The following is a 16,339-nucleotide window of genomic DNA, read 5'->3' as shown; positions in this document are numbered from 1 at the left end:
CCACTGGGATACTCGGGAGTCTACAGATAATTTAACAATACTGAGGCTGGTGCATCCACTAAACACTTCAACGAGGGATGAATTACAGCTTCGGGCTATGTAACTGGTAGTTTTATTCTTGGAAAGGTTTGCGGAGCTAAGTGGACCACTCCGGCCACCAAGGCAAGATGAAGGAGTAGGTAGATGCACGAGTGCGAGAACAAAGGAAATAAAACTTGGGACGTATCTACGGTTCTGGTAAGGAGACGTGCTGCTGTAAGCTCCAGCCGCAGCGGGAAGCGGGGCAGCAGCGGAGCGGCACGACAGGGCAGGCGGATTTCTGTTCCGAAAGGGACAGTGGCAGCTCCGTCTCCAGGGACGCTGGCCCCAGCCAGGGGCAGGACCTCGGCGGCAGCTCCCCCGCCGTAGGCGGGTGGTCTCCCGGCCTGGCAGGCACCACCCGCCGGCACCAGTCTCAGCCTAAAGGAAAGACCCCGGCACGGCGTAGCGCTTGGTACCGGCGGACGCCGCTGTCCGTCCGCATCCATCCTCTCGCTCTCACCCGCAGCCCGGCGGCAAGAAGAGACACGCCGTCCCGCTCGGCTCCCGCCCCCGCACGCTGAGCGGGCGCCTTCACCTCTCCCGCTTCCTACCTCCCTCCTTCCCGCCGCCTGCCCCTCGCCTCCCCCACCCTCACCTCAGTCGCCCCCCTCTGTCTGGCTCCCCCCGCTCTGTCTGGCGGCCCCCCCCGCTCCCCATCCCCGCCGCGCTTCTCGCGAGAGCTGGGGATGCCGCCGCCGCCGCCGCCGCCGCGGAGGGGGAGACACTCGGGGGGAGCCAGTGACGTCGGGAGTTTTCCTGAAAGTCAATAACGAGCCCGGCGGAGGCGGCGGGAGGAGCCGAGAGCGGGGCCCGGGCGGCTCCGGGGTGAGTGCGCCGGGGGGAGCCGCCGCCGCCGCCCTCCTGACCCCGCGCATCGATGCTGCGGCCGCGCTGCCCGCCCGGGCGCCTCCCTGCGTAGCGGGGCGAATAGCTCCATGTAGCCGCCGCCAGCGCCCTGGGGCCGGAGCCGCCTCCTCCCGCCCCCGCGGAGACACCGGCCGCCAGGGACCGCCGAGCCTGGCGGGGGGATAGGGGAGGAGGCAGCGGCGCCCTCCCTCCCCTTCTCCCCCCGAAGTCGCCGCCGCCCTCCTGCTCCACAGCAGCGCCCGCGGCGCCGCCGCCTCTGCAGGTACGGGGCGGGAGGGGCTGGGCGGCGGCCGCGGGGCGCTTGAGCGGCGGCGCGCGAGGGGATGCTGGGCGGTGGCGCTGCGCGGCCGGGGGCGGCGGGGAGCGCGGGGCGGGGGCGCCCGTGGCCTAGCGCTGCCGGCGGGGCGGGAAGGGATGGTGGAGGGGGGTGTCGCCGTCCCGGCGGCACGGCACGGAGGTGGGGAAGGGCGGGGAGGGGGCGTTTCGGCGGGGAGAGGTTATATAACGGGGCGGGGTGGGGGGGTGGGGGGTGTGGGGGGAAGGGCCGAGGCAGGACAGGGCAGGGCGCGCGCCCTGGGATGTAGCCTGCGCGGGCGCGGAGCCGGTGGTTCTCACGCGGGGACAGCCCCTCCCCGCGCGAACGCGCGCCACCTCCCCCCTCCCGCCCCCCCCCCCCCTCCGCGCCAGTGCGTGCGCGGGGGGCGGCTGCGGGGCGGGATGCCGGCGCCAGGGGAGAGCGGCACTGGCGTTACAGGCCGGGAACTTCTGCCCCTGCACTAAGAATAGCAGCGCGGCCGGCGGGCTGCTGATAGCAGCACCTCGCTCAAGTGATGCTGCTGCCGCCGGCGGCGGCTCTGGCTGCAAGTAAACAAACCGCCCCCCCAGTCCCCGCCCCGGCCATCATGGAGGCTGCGGCCCGCATGCAGAAGTTGATGCGCAGCCGGGTGTTAGGGGTTACCGGAGGTGGGGCCGGGCCTGCGGCAAGGTCTGTCTGCAGGCCTGCCCTGGCCGCTGCGGGGGTGGATCCCGGCAGGTGCTGTGGGGGCGGGAGCACCGAACGCTGCGGTGGGGTAAGCCAGGGGCAGCACAGGGGGGCTGCTCGCACTCCAGATGTACATGGGTGTACCGGGGGGTGCCTCTGTACGCACGCACGTATGTACGTGGTGCGGGTCTGTGTTGACAGGTCAGTACTGCCCCTCTGAGCAAAAAGTTACTGGATCACATTTTTACGTATTGTAGTTTAGATGCAGGTGGTCGTGATGTAACGAGCAGTGACAGGCTTATGGGCTGTTTGGTTCCTTTATATGAACTGTGCTTCTCTATTTTTCTTTTTGGATGGGAGTCCAGCAAGTATGAAATAGCCCGTGTTGTTTCTTTCACATTCTCCCATGACCCAGTATTTAAAACATATATGTAAAAAAACAAACAAAAAAATTATTTTCTTAGAACTGAAAGGGATAAGTGCTTTTCTCTGTCTTGACCTTTATTCTATATTTTTTTCTTTAATGTAATTATTAGTTGCCTGGTACTTGTATCTGTCTGCATCATTTCATGGTTTTTATGGAAACATATCAGATATGACTCACTTATGCAAATATTTAAGAGTTTTGTTACGAGAATTATGATATCTTTGGTACCAGCATTGCCAGCTTTTTTTCAGTACTGAAGAAACTTAGAGCAGTCACTTCTGCTAATGTCTGTTAAGATTTTGTTAAAACTTTGCTAAAACTTTTCTTGTAGGCAAACCTGTTTCCCCACATTTTGCTTATACAAGTCTTTATTTCTTAAGGCAAGATGCATGCAAACAAGTAGACCTACACCTCTATAAAGTAATACTTTAAACATGATTTCTTATTTCTGCCAGCTTCTGCATAGGCCGTTTGTGGCTGTTCTGCATTGTAGATACATGAAATAGGAAAAGAAGCTTATTTTGACTTTTAAAGTAAATACATTAAAGAAGATCCTGCTTGTAGGACTTTAAATGTATGGTTGTGGGTTTGTTGTTTTTTTTTTTTCCTCCCCCCCGCCCCTGACATGAGCCTTTACGTTTATCCCAATATGTTTAATTGGTTGAGATTGCTAATTGTAGTCCATGTGGATATATTTTTGTTGGATGCAAGCAGTAAGTCAAGTTCAAATAAGAGCCAAAGGAAACCTGCAGATTTAAGAACATGTCTCTGTTTCCTAGAAGGCTGCTCAGGATATTTCAATAACTAATTTTTATTTTTTTTTCTCTAATGTAGGTGTGTGATATGTGCATTTACACAGGCAGTATTAATAACACCATCTTTTTAAAGACTATTTCAGTGTATTCCTACATACTCTAGGTTTGCACAAATTCAGTAGTCTCCTTACTTTCCCAGATAAGTTGATAGCACTATTTCAGTGTCTGTTTTCTGGTTTTGAGGAAGATGATGTGGTGTTAAGCAAAATGCTGCTGTTCTGTGGGAAGTCTATGAGAATTCAGACAGGTTTTGCTCCAGTTAAATAGGTACAGTTTAAGGGATTGGATCCATTAATTTGCTCCAGAAAATGTTGACTTCTTGACATTGCAACAAATGCTCTGTGAAAGGGAAAATAGTTTGGTGGATTTTTTGTTTTTTAATCTTAAGCCAAACCCACTTACTAGAACTCTGCTATTGTTTGTAACCCAAGCTACTGTTTGCAAGATGTTATCAGAAACCATATCTTTTGACTATGGTTTGAAACAGCATGTGTCCAAAGTTTGTATAATAACTAAAAGATGCTTCAGACTACTTGTAATTTGTCTATCACTTATTTAGTGTCCTTTCATGTTCTGGGTGCACATATTCCCAATTTAAAGAGGTTTTTTTTTTGAATACTCATCTCTATGCAGAAGCAGTATTATTTTGAAATTGTTTTGGGAGCTTTGACACTGTTACTGCAGTGATTTCTGTTAAAATAAATTTGAACTCTGTTGTTCTTGGTATAAAGAAGATACAGTTTCTTGTACTTTGTTACAGTTTCATTTCATGCTGGTAATGCAGAAGGGAAGGTGGAATCAGTGGCATGGTAGCCTAGTTTTCCTTCAGTTGTGTGACAGAGATCTAATATTCTTTGTCATCTTCTATGGTTTTAGGCATGCTACTGGTTTTAGTTGACATTGGAGAGTGAAAAGGCTTTGAAATACACTAAGTGAAAACTTAGTTGTACCATTTTGATATGGATAATGCAAAAATTATTTACTTGAAAGTAATGTGCCACACTGCAGCTGTATGTTTTATATGCTTGTTAGTTGTCTATATACCAGAAGCTTTCTTTTCTCTCTTTCTTAAATAATAAACAAGCTGTTCAAGACTTGCAGTCCTCCCGTTGCAAACAACAGAAAGAAAAACCCCAAAAAAGTTAAATTTTTGTATCCGTGGGTTTTGTTTAAAATGTTGCTTTTATTTTGGGTGTTTGTATGGAATGTACAAACTTCTAATTGTTTCAAGTAATGTGTTCTGTAAGAAAAGATTGCCACCTTAAGTGCCCTTTAAAATTATTATAGAATATTAGATGAATTTGTGTCATCTTGGATTCTCATTCTGTTAGGACATGCCTAATAAGAATACTGTGATGGGGGCAGGGGATACTTTCTGGCATAGCATGTATTTAAGGGAGTTTCACTTTGGTTTTGAGGAAATACGTGTTTCCAGTGAAAATCTCTCTGTGAGGAAACCAGTATGTTTCCTCATAGTGGTGCAGAAAAGACATCCAGTATGGTAGGGTCTCCTTGGTAAATGTGTTGCACTACTTGGTCCTCTTTGAAACAAGTTGGTATGGTATGCAAAAGATTATTTTCTAAAGATACTTGTTACATAGTAAATGGAAAAGCTGGTTCAAGGTGTAATTTTTTTTGTTAAATATGTTTTTTGAAATAATGGAAAGTAATAAAACATTGACTGTGAAAGTTAACGTTTTAGTGGTTTACAAGGTCTAAAAAGTAATCTTTAAAGTTTTTGGTTATATTTTCATCTTGACTAATTTTGTGAACAGCATTCCAGGCTGTCTGTATGAAGTAAAGAGTTCCATAGTTTCATAGTCTGTAAGTGAAGTTTATTTAGACAAATCACTAACGTATACTAATAAAAAGACTGCAGAAAATGCAAGGGCATAGTAGTCAATTATTTGTCATTTTGTCCTTGTTCAGTAGCTCTAGGTCCATGTTAAGTGTGGGCATTCAGGTAGTTTTGATGTATGCCACAGGTTTCAAACAGATTCTTTTTTGCTTTTGTTATTTAAAGGTGCTCAGGTGTTGTAGGAAGCTGTGGCAAAGTTAATACTTCCAATAAACTTGCCCTGGCATTTGAATATCATTAAATGCTACTGCAAGGAGAGTAAACATTTTTGCCTTGTATATATGAAGATGCTTGCTTTTGGTCATTTTAAATGGTTCTGTGATACTATTTGTGTCAGCACTTATGTTTAGATTCACTTAATGTGTGTTGAGTCCACCTTAACCAATCTTGGTTTTTATGTGTATTTCTATGTGAATGTCTAGGCGTGAGTCATACTGAAAAGTTGTTGGTCTGCAATTTTTCTCTCTTTCTCCTTTTTTTCCCTCCTTCTAATATCCTGTCTAAAGAGGAGTGGTAATTTTAAAATGCCATTAGGAGTGCAACTGGGACCTCAACATTTCATATGCATGTCTGAATGACTTGACAACATGTTTTGTCAGGTTTGCCTGAGTTACCTATGTGTTGACTCTTATAGCAATGAAGCAGAGATGGAGAGCCTGCTTCAGCTTCACTGAGATCAATGAAGGTCTTACACTGCTGTTTTGTGGGTGTGAAATGGTGGTGCCCAACAGTCAAAAAATAATTGTTCAGCTGATTTAGCACCACTGAATACAGTATTTCTCAGTTGATTCCCAGCAAGCTTGCAAAACAGTTTCTACCAATGCATGTAATTTTTCTTTTCCTGAAGCATTTGGTATGCTTCTCAAGATACATGAATGGTGCAGCTCACTTTGTAAGAGTTTTTTTTAAAAGAGTATATCTTTTTCCAAACAGTTGATACCCTTTAAAGCAGAGAGTTAAGTTTGCAGTTGAGTTTCATGTAATTTGTCTATTCCTATAACATTTGCCAAAGACCGTCCTCTAGTATGCTGTGCATCTAGTCTTAAATGTGTGAAAGCAATAGTATACCTTTGAAAAATACAGTTTTCAGAGAATTCCTTTTATAGTTAGGAAATTCGTGTCTCAAATTGATGAGAATAATGCTTTTTGAAAGTGAACAAGAAAATCCAGAGGTTTTAGGTTGGAAGTTGATTATGTTCTAGTCGTATTGCAGTGTCAGAATTTGACAGTAGGTTCAGCAATGTTTTATGGCTTTGTAGGATGGGATCACAGAGCACATTCCTATTGTTGCAAGGCAATTCAGAATTTAATTTCTTCAGTACCCAGTTAAGAAAATAAGACTTACTATAAGAGTTTAAAAGAAAGCTGCTTAGTAGACATGTCACTGAACTTTTCCCATGCTTGATATTAACAATTCCAGAACACATTTTTATCTCAGTATTTGCCTGGTTACTCATGGCACTTCACATATTTCTGAGTTTTATTATCTTCAGCAGTGTGCTCAGTGTTTTATCCACAGTATCGTGTTGTAGAAAAGTTGTTGTCGTAGAACTAAATAGATGAGCTTAATGAAACATTATTTTGTATCTGCTGAGGATATCTTTTAAAATTTCTCATCTTGGAATGGATAGGAATTTCTACGTTATTTGAGATTTTCCTAATTAGATGGCCTGTTCTTTGGAGTATTCTAGACATTAAAGGTTAAAAATACAGAACTTGGGTTTTCTTTTACTTGTTTGAGTGATTACTAAACAATTTAAAGGGAAAAGTTTATTTGTCCTAAAAGGGCAAAAATGAGTATTTCCACATTAATTCTCAGAAAGTAAGTTATGTGTATTTCAAAGTGTTGTAGTGGCACTACTCAGCTCAGCTAATCCTTGATAGGAATTCCTTTAGGTCAAAAAACTTGAGATCTCAAGTTCATTGTCTTGGTCACATTTTTGTGTGTGTATGTAACTTCAGTCCTTCCTTAATCTTTTCTACTTTAAAAATTTTCATTGCATGAATTTCAGACCTATGCTCTAATACATTTTATCACTCTGCCTCTGTGTGATTTTCAGATATTGTTTTATATGATTTGGGGCAGCACAAAAAGGATTAAAAGTATGTTTGTCAATAAACAGAATGCAAAACAATGGGTTATTAATGTTTCACATGGGATTATAAAGAAACAATTTAGTTACATTTAGAAACTTCCTTTCTACCTTGGTAAACAAAGGCAAGGGTGGCTTTGTTCACCTTACTTTAATTATACCTTTGTCCCTTAAAATAACTTGCTTTGTCATTATAATAGGAAAAGAATTACAGAGTGATGGTTTATTTTCTGATAAGCTTATTTAGTTGCTGAATCTAAATAAAACATCTAACTTGTATATTAATATTTTGGTGTGCCCGCAGTCTCCTAACTAGGCTTATCTGAACATATATCAATTACGTGCAACTTATTGGCATACTGAAAATATTAAGGCACAAAGCATATGCACAAGCAAGCTTTAAAAATAGCTACTTATCTTTTCCAAAGTACATTGTTTTTCTTTACCACAAAGTGTAGGCAGTGCCACTTTCCTGTTAGCCACCTCATTATTTCAAGTCAAGGTTTATAAAATAGGAGTAAATTTTTTTTATATTCTTGAAGATATTGAGGCTTTTAGTATGAAATACAGTTTTAAAAATTATTTGCAACGTCTACCACAGAGATATCTTGGGATTTTTAACATTTATTTTAAAATTTGTAAAGTATGAACATTTTTACTTAGAAAGTATTTAGAGGTATCTTTAAGTGGCTTAATATGTAAAGGTTACCATTTTATAAATTGAGAATTTGTCGTCTTTGGTAATCTTGTATTTTTGATTTCTTTGTCTTGTCAATGGATTTCAGTTGTGTGAGTTTTAAGCTGCAGGTTCCATTTTCTCAATCTAAGCAATGATAGTATTTAAATCAGTCAGTCCTTCCGAGACCATAAAAAGGGGACATAATCAATTCTGCAGAATTTGAGGTGTAACCAAAATTTCAGAATAGGTAGTTCATAAAAGCCTGTAGAAATACTCAATCCTTTTATCTAAAGCACTGAACTGAATGTGATTCTTCCATTAGCAATACAGGCTAATTTGATTTGGTAGGTTTTGTATCAAACTGTCTTCTACAACGTAGTCTTTTGTGTAATTTTTGATGATGTGCAATGTATCCTCTAATTGTTTGACCAGACTTTTGGATAACAGCTTTGGTAGGGGAAGAGGATATGCACGTGTTTTTCATATAAATAAAACTTGGATCTCAGCTTACAATCTTCAAGCCAGTTCTGTTTTCAGTTTAGAGTCTTATCTTTTGAATTCCTTGCTCTGTGGTTGCAACCAGCACTGGAGACAATTGCAGCATGTTCAGTTGTCTCGCAGGATTCAAACTCAGATTTGAGAAAAATCTTTTAAGAGATTGATCTGCTAGAAACAAAAGCCCCCAAAGTGGGGAAACAAATGTATGCATGATGGAAACTGTTAGAGGATCACTGAGAGCTGTTTTTTTCTGGTAGTGTGTTTATGGTGTGTGCATGCACAAAATTTTTGCTACCCTTCTGAGAAATAAGGAGACAGAGATGATGAGGTTTGACTCTGCTTACTCTGAAGACCAAAGAATCTCAGTGAGTCAGGCCCAGTGAATCAGAGAGATTCACTTGCTGTGGTGGTGTTTCCTTTTTTTTTTTTTTTTTTTTTTTTCCCAAATATTTTATTAAACAAATGATAAATTCTAAAAAAAAAGGCAAAATGGTATTTTTCTTATATAGTAAGAATAAGATTGGGATGAATCACTAAAGCTGATAATGCTACAAGAAGTTACAAAGATTGTTTCTGGAAGTGCTGTAACTGATCCTGTTGGTATTTTCTCTGGTAACTTGAGTTGGTAAATGTGAGAGTATCTGTTTTTTCTTGGCTCCAAAATTGTTGAAAGTAGGAGCCTGTGTTTATGAAAGCTCTTACAACAGAGACCTGAATCATACAATTTACACTGAATTTATGTGTGCTGTCATCTTTACTCAGCTGTCTCTTGTCATAGGGGAAATGGGAGGATGCCCACATTCCAAGGGAGTGTTGTCTGTTCTTGCGATTCTAAATGATTATTCACTTATATGTAGTGGTTGTTAACTGTAGACTGGAACCACTGTTTTAATCTTTCTGCTTGGAAGGAATTTTTTTCTTTCTCCCCATCCATCAGGTCTGTGGAGATACCTGACTGCTATGATGGGCATGAGAGCCTCCTTTAATTGAAAAATACAAGTTGAGGTAAAGGTGTCTTACTACATGTCTTAAAGAGTGGACAGAAATACTTGTACTCCCAAAGGCAATAAAGTAAACATGCTCTCGTTGAATTGGAGAGAAATATAGAGTTTGTATTCACAAATATACAGGAAAATACAGAGTACAGGAGCCCTTAACACCTAATACATATACAGTATATACAAAATACCCAGAAACCTTCCCCCCAACCAGACAATACCACAACCCCCCAGTGCTCCTTTTCTGCCCACCTGGGGTCTAACATATGCCCTGGGGCTCTTTCTTTTCCTCCCTGTGCCAGGTTACACCGATCCCTGGAGGGGCTGAAAAGAACCCAGCCCCCAAGTGGACAAAGAAAACTGACCTAGGTGGGCAGAGAGACTTGGCCCCCCTCCCAGGGGGAGGAGTCTATTCCACTCCCCCTTCCTGTCCAGCAAACCTATTTCAGGGAAACCATTTGTTTGGTTAGCTTTCTTTCCCCTACTTCATCTGCTCAACAGACACATCTGCTGCCCTCCTGCTTCCTGGGTTACCACGTGGTTTGCCTCCATGCTGCCTCCACACTTCTGAGAACTGCATCCAAAGAGAATCTACCTTTACATCAAGGAATCCTATGCCAGCTGGGCCTGGTTTTGTACATTTTTCTATTTACCCTTTTCCTTATACCTTTGTAACTTTCTGTGTTACTCAAATGCTATATATATATTTTGTTAAACTTACCTTTTTTTATTTCCAAATTGATTCCAGACCAATTCTTCCATGATTTTTACCTCTCCTTTCTCCTGCCTGATTTGCTTTTACCCTACTGGGGTAAAAAAAGGGAGAGGAGGAGGAAAATTTAAATCTGTTCCTTGTGGGCTTTTTGACTCTGGATAAAGTGTACATTACAACATCCCTCATTGCTAGGCTGAGTTCAGGCTGGTCAGGCCTGAAACTGCCTCCCCTTGGTCCCTAGCATTAGACCTAAACATGCCAAGATTGCACAGTAAGAATTAGTCAGGCCTTGAAGGCCACAGATAAGACTGGAACCATCCTCTCCCCACACCAGATAAGGTAGCTCACGGCATCCGGGGAGGAAAAAGGGAAGAAAAAGGAAGACAGCTTTGCAGCTGAATTTATAGAGATGCACGATTTATGGGAGGAAATACAAGTATCACACATTTTGGTATGCCTGCTGTACACTCTGTACCTTCTGGAGGACTGCAACTTTGTGGCTTTCTTAAGGGCAGCCAGTTCAAACTGGGACACTACTGAATGGTCCCTTGCTCGTTCTAGTGGTTGGTCTTAGAGTTTGTATATGGTAGCATTGTGAAATGAGTTGATTCTTCTCTATATTGCCTTTATTCTTAAAGTTTAAGATGAAAATTGGAATTAAGAGCACTCTGATGAGGTTTGCTGATGACACAAAAAGAAGTGGGAAAGTTGACACCCCAGAAGGGAGAGCCGCCCTCCAGGAAGATCTTGACAGGCTGGTCAAGTGGGCAAGAGGGAACCGGATGAAGTTTAATCAGGCCAAGTATACGGTCTTGCACCTGGGAACATGTAATCCAGGAATGCAGCTCAGATTGGAAATCTCCTGTCTTGAGAGCAGCACTGTGGAGAGGGAACTGGTGGTCTTTGAGGGACAAAAGGCTCAACATGAATGAGCAGGGTGCTGCAGTGGCAAAGAAAGCCAACAGGATGCTCAGTTGCATTAATAAGGGTATCACAAGCAGGAATAAAGATGTCATTCTCCCACTTTACTCAGTGCTGGGCAGGCTGCACCTTGAGTACTGTGTACAGTTTTGGTCCCTGCTGTGCAAAAAGGATGTGAACTGGCTGGAAAGATTCCAGAGAAGAGCCACAAGAATGATCAGAGGACTGGAGGACCTGTCATATGAAAGAAGGCTGAGAGAGCTGGGTTTGTTCAGCCTTGAGAAGAGAAGGCTCAGGGGAGACCTCATAACTATGTACAAGTACATAAAGGGCAGCTGTCATGAGGTGGGAGAGACTCCCATTTTACAAAGAGTCACATGGTAAAGAGAAGGGGTGGTGGGAACAGGTTGCTACTGGGGAGATTTGGACTGGATGCCAGAAATTTATTTTTTTTTCCCCATCATTTGAACTATTAGACATCAGAATAAACTCCCAAGGGAGGTGGTGGATTCCCCTATATCAGAGAGTTTCAAGGCCTAGCTTGGACAAGATGCTGGCCCATCTCATGATCCTTGAGGGCTCTGCCAACCTGATATCCTGTGGATCTATGAAAATGGAAAAGGTGTTGGCTAGTTTTCATCGTGGTTTGGAAAAACTGAGAGCCTCAGCAAAGCAATCTGGAACTGTGATCCTGGGAACCTGATCTAGTTGGAGATGTCCCTGCTCACTGCAGGGAATTTGGGCAAGATGAACTTTGAAAGTCTCTTCTAATCTGATGCAATCTGTGAATCTATGAATTCTGTTGCATGTAATAGTTTGTACTTCATCTTTGTTCAGAAAGATGCCTTTGCAACCTCTACAGCTTGGGACTTGGATGTGAAATAGCTATCTAGAAGCGTCCTGAATTGTTTTGTTTAGCACTGTATGAGTGGCTGAATAGCTTTCCAAAGAAGAAAGGAAAAGCTTTATTATTTTTTACCAGATGAAAAGAAATACAGAGATTTTCGTCACATGATTGACTACAATTGAGCAAAGTTTTACACCTGCACTATAAAGCATGCAGACAGTACGTTTCTGCATGTGTTGTGCATATACATGACTACTTGATTCTGTCTTTAGAATACACAGAATTAATGGAAAAGTATCTTCAAGTTCTGTTGATTGTGTGTGTGTGGGGGGGGAAGCAATCCAACGTATTCTTCAATTGCTAGAATATGTATAAAAACAAGTAAAGATTTGCCCTGCAGGAAGCAGCTTGAGCACTAAATATCTCCAACTTAAAATCCTATATATTTTTTCCCCTGTTTTTATGGATTTATCCATATCTGAGGAAAAGGACTTGGAGGTGCTGATGAACAAGAAGCCGGCCATGAGCAGACGGTATGCGCTTGCAGCCCAGAAAGCACATCACATCTTGGGCTGCATCAAAAGATGTGCTGCTAGCAGATCCAGAGAGGTGATTCTACCACTTTACTCTGCTCTGGTGGGACTTTACCTGGAGTACTGTGTCCAGGTCTGGAGCCATCAACATAGGAAACATGGAGTGGGAGGTCTACATGAAGGATGGAGCAAGTCTCTTTACAAAAGCTTGTGGTGACAGGACAAAGGACAATGGGCTTCAAACTAGAGAAGAGCTGATTTAGATGGGATGTTAGGAACTAGTTCTTTACTATGAGGGTAGTGGATCACTGGAACAGGTTGCTCAGGGAGGTGCTTGAGGCCCCTCCCCTGGAGATCCTCAAGGTGAGGCTTGACAAGGCCCTGGGCAGCCTGATCTAGTTGAGGCTGTCCCTGCTGACTGCAGGGAGGTTGGACTAGATGACCTTTGGAGGTCCCTTTTGGCCTGGACTTATTCCTTGATTCTATATCAATAAAGGAAACTGTAGAAATTACTACATTTCAGCCACTGAAACTTGAAGTGTTTTGGGAAGGCAGAGTTGTTTGCCAACAAGTATTTAGTTCCTGTGCCAACTGTGTAGAATAAACATTTTGGTAGTTTTTCTTGAAATAGTTGAACTGTAGATGAAATGCTTTTTTCATGTGAGAGTTCTTGCTCCACATGTTTCAGGCAATTCCTCTATGTCTATGGACAGTCCTTTATTGTATCTTCAGGGAAGAAGGTTTCTGTATTACTATTGCTCATTAAGGTTATTTTATGTCATGATAAGTAATTCTCAAAAGTCTGCTCTTTCAGAACTTTGAGTGACATTCAGAGTAAAGGAATACAGCTTTTACAAAGTCTTGAAGGAATTTAATAAGGGCTAATGCTACAGATGCTTACAAATGGCTTCTTGAAAGTAGAGTGTGTATGTATAACCTTCATTTTCATAAGTCTTTTAATGCTTTGATTTGTCTCCTTCAGCTTCCTATCTAATTCAGCTTGATTTGTAATAACCCTACAGCTGTTGATAATTCTACTGAAGTTGTTCCTGGTAAACCTAACTGGAGATAATTCAGTTAGCTTTGCTGCTGTATTTATCTGATTTTTTTATATTTTGGAAGCTTTATTGAAAATTCTTTAAATTAGTACATGCACTAGGTGGGATGCAATCCTGCAAACATACATGGGGTTGTTGGGACCCTGGCTGACATGAAAATTGGTTATAGATCAGAGTTTGATGGAGTAATGCTAACTCAATTGTAATCAGTGGATAAATAGGGAGGTTTAAGCATAGATTAATTAGAACTGGGTGTCTACTGAAATCAGACCTACTGATCAGTATGGGAGCAGATAAAAATAAATCATTGCACTTCCTATAAGCACACACCAAAATTGGAAAGTGCACTGAATTTGACAAAAGGGTAGAATGTATTGCAGCATACCAGCACTGGCTAAGTGCCGCGTGTTACATTGTGTCTTTTGTCTTTGTAATTGAATCACTCCTTAAAGAATGCAATGAAAGTCTTATAGGAAAATCGAACTTAAGTCAGATGTTTGCATACTAATGTGCTTGCACTTCTTTCACGGAGCAGCTGATTTTAGGTCATGGTTTCTGACACTCACCTCTGGCTTTGTAAAGATTTGTGTTTGTAACAGGAGCTGATACTGTGCCGCAGTGATCCAGAACAGCAAAACTGCGGCCTATTTTCAGGTGTATGTCTCAATCTGTCAGGATATCTCCCCATGCACCCCTGATGGACTTGCTTATCTCTAGTTAAAAGTGCACAAACAAAAGTTCTGATAATGTATGACCCAGAAAATAACTGTCACTGGTAAGGTGAAGGATGTGGAAGTGCGTGTTCTAATTATTTCTGCCATACTGAAATAATAAATTCAAAGTCTAAACAGCTAAAGCTAGTGAGATCAATTAATGATAATGGAGCAATCTCATGTTGTTCCAAAACCTTGTACATAACATTTTCTTTTAACTCCAAATGAAAGCTTGAATGATATTTAAGTCTTAAGGCAAGGTGAAGTTGCATAAACACAGGTGTCTGGTGTCCTTTCAGACACAACAGGCTGTGGTGCCAGTCAAAAGGCTGCGCTGTGCATCACCCATGTAGGACTTGCTATCATATTTGCCACTGCCCTGGAGATGTCTCACAGGTACTACATTCAGTATTACTTAAACATTGAAATGTTAATGAATTTAACATTGTGGGTTTTACTTTTGTGCAGCTGAAATACTCTGTGTTTTTGAAAAAAACCCCAAACAAAACAGAAGCTCCATGAAAGTAAAACTGAAACAGACACACTTCAGTGTTTATGTAAGATCAGGTTGCACTCTACTTTTTGTGGCATAGCACTTGAAAATAGTGCTTGTATCAATTTTACTTTGCACACCATCCATAAAGAAGTAGCCTTCCGTCTAGCTGCTGTCATGCAAATTCACGTTTTTCCAGTGATAAACAAGAAATAATCTGCATGTGTGCAGTGGTTCAGTTTTTAGCCTGTACTTGGTTGGATTAAATCCATCTGCTTCCCAGTCCTTTCTCCATTCATTCATTGCACAGAGTGATTTTAGCACAGTCATACTTGTTTCTGTCATACGTTTACACTTGTTGGTCAAGCCACTAAATGGATGCATTTGGTATGGGCTGCATTTGGTATCACTAAACCAGTGTGCAGGTTCCTGTTCCATGCTAATGCTATGTACCTGTGTGCTTCTGTGTGTAGACACACAGCTGTAGACAGGTGTTCCTCCACCATCAGAGAAATCCCTTTTTTTGGGTTCCCACCCTTTTCTCTGAGTATTATTTGAATGCTTCTCTTTATTTTGAAGGATGGAGGGGAAAGGCAGTCTGCTGGCAGAAGGAGGCCACTCCTGCACTCTGGTTTCTGATCTTGCTTGACTGTAGTGACTTTTTTTTTGTCTTCTTCACAGCCCTTAGGTACTCTGGGAGTGATGTGAGGTGATCACAAGAGAGGCTGTGGCTTTTGGCAGTGGTCTGTCCTGTTTCAGAGCTAACTTTCCTTCAGTCACCTGCAAACTAGCTTTGTAGGGAAAGGAACACTCTCATCACTGCCTGGCTTAAAGCCTTGAGGGACTGTGCATTCCTCCTGTTTGTAAGATAAACATTGGCTTTTGGGATTAATTTGTACTCCTAAGAAGTTGTATCTCTGTTTATGTACTTGAAGAAGATGCTGTTTTTAAAAGACTTCTGTAAGTTGATTTGTATTGACTATAATGAAATTATAGTGGAAGTGGGAAGAATGAACATTTCCTTACATTTTCTTGCATGCTTGATATGATGGATGGAGCCATAATAGAGGAACCATTTGTCCATTTCACCGGTTCAAATAAGTGTGAGAATGGTTAATGCTTCAGTGGTTTCAGAGTTGGATCTGTGAAGCAGTACCAGCACCCTTTTGTTTCACATCCTGCTGGGCATTCTGAGAGGATTCTATTGTGGGCATTTTAGAAAAGTGCCTTGTGGCTTTAAATTTTAACACATTCTCTTCTGCTCCCGTTAAGTATTACAATGATCAGGGAAAATGTACTGTAAGACTAGAAATGTGATTCTGTTACATGGCTAATTAGAAAAAACCCAGATTTTTAACATGAGCTTATTCAGTGGAGGACATCAATCAAGACCTCCTTTCTTGGCTGTCATGAGTAAAACAGAAAAGATTTAAAATCGTTCTCTAATATTTAGTTCCAGGCTGACTCATCAGTAGAAATTGGGAAGAGCTGCAGAAGAGAAGCCAAACGGACAAGCTGATAACTCAAAGAAATACTCTTTTGAGTTGGAAGTTCAGAGTGGAGCCATCATGAGCGATGTTACCATTGTGAAGGAAGGCTGGGTTCAGAAGAGGGGTAAGTTCTACCTTTTAATGGAAGGTTCCTCTGATGTATCTTACTATGTGTACAGTGGCATCACACGGTTACACATATGAGCATTCTTGATTTATTTTCTGCTCTGTGGCAAGCTAATCTGACCATATAGAATTAATGGCCATTAAG

At 42.4% G+C, this 16,339-nt stretch overlaps 1 protein-coding gene across 3 annotated transcripts in view; it reads left to right on the top strand.

The window, feature by feature from the left end:
- The first annotated feature begins 776 nt into the window (after positions 1–776).
- The window catches only part of AKT3 (AKT serine/threonine kinase 3), a 154,146-nt gene continuing 138,583 nt past the window's right edge, over positions 777–16,339 (top strand). Inside the window, exons 1-2 of one of the 3 annotated variants that reach the window (XM_068155504.1) lie at positions 777–906; positions 16,032–16,192. In XM_068155504.1, coding sequence (XP_068011605.1) covers positions 16,147–16,192 — 46 coding nt within the window. In that variant the 5' untranslated portion in view covers positions 777–906; positions 16,032–16,146. Of the gene's footprint in view, positions 1,211–16,031; positions 16,193–16,339 lie in introns of all 3 variants that reach the window. The other 2 variants (XM_068155495.1, XM_068155515.1) reach the window with 2 other exon arrangements.

This window comes from Melanerpes formicivorus, unplaced genomic scaffold (assembly GCF_026170545.1).
Source record: "Melanerpes formicivorus ecotype bairdi unplaced genomic scaffold, bMelFor1.0.p_v2 SCAF_2, whole genome shotgun sequence".
Taxonomy (NCBI): domain Eukaryota; kingdom Metazoa; phylum Chordata; class Aves; order Piciformes; family Picidae; genus Melanerpes; species Melanerpes formicivorus.
This window is presented reverse-complemented; position numbering and strand designations above follow the sequence as displayed.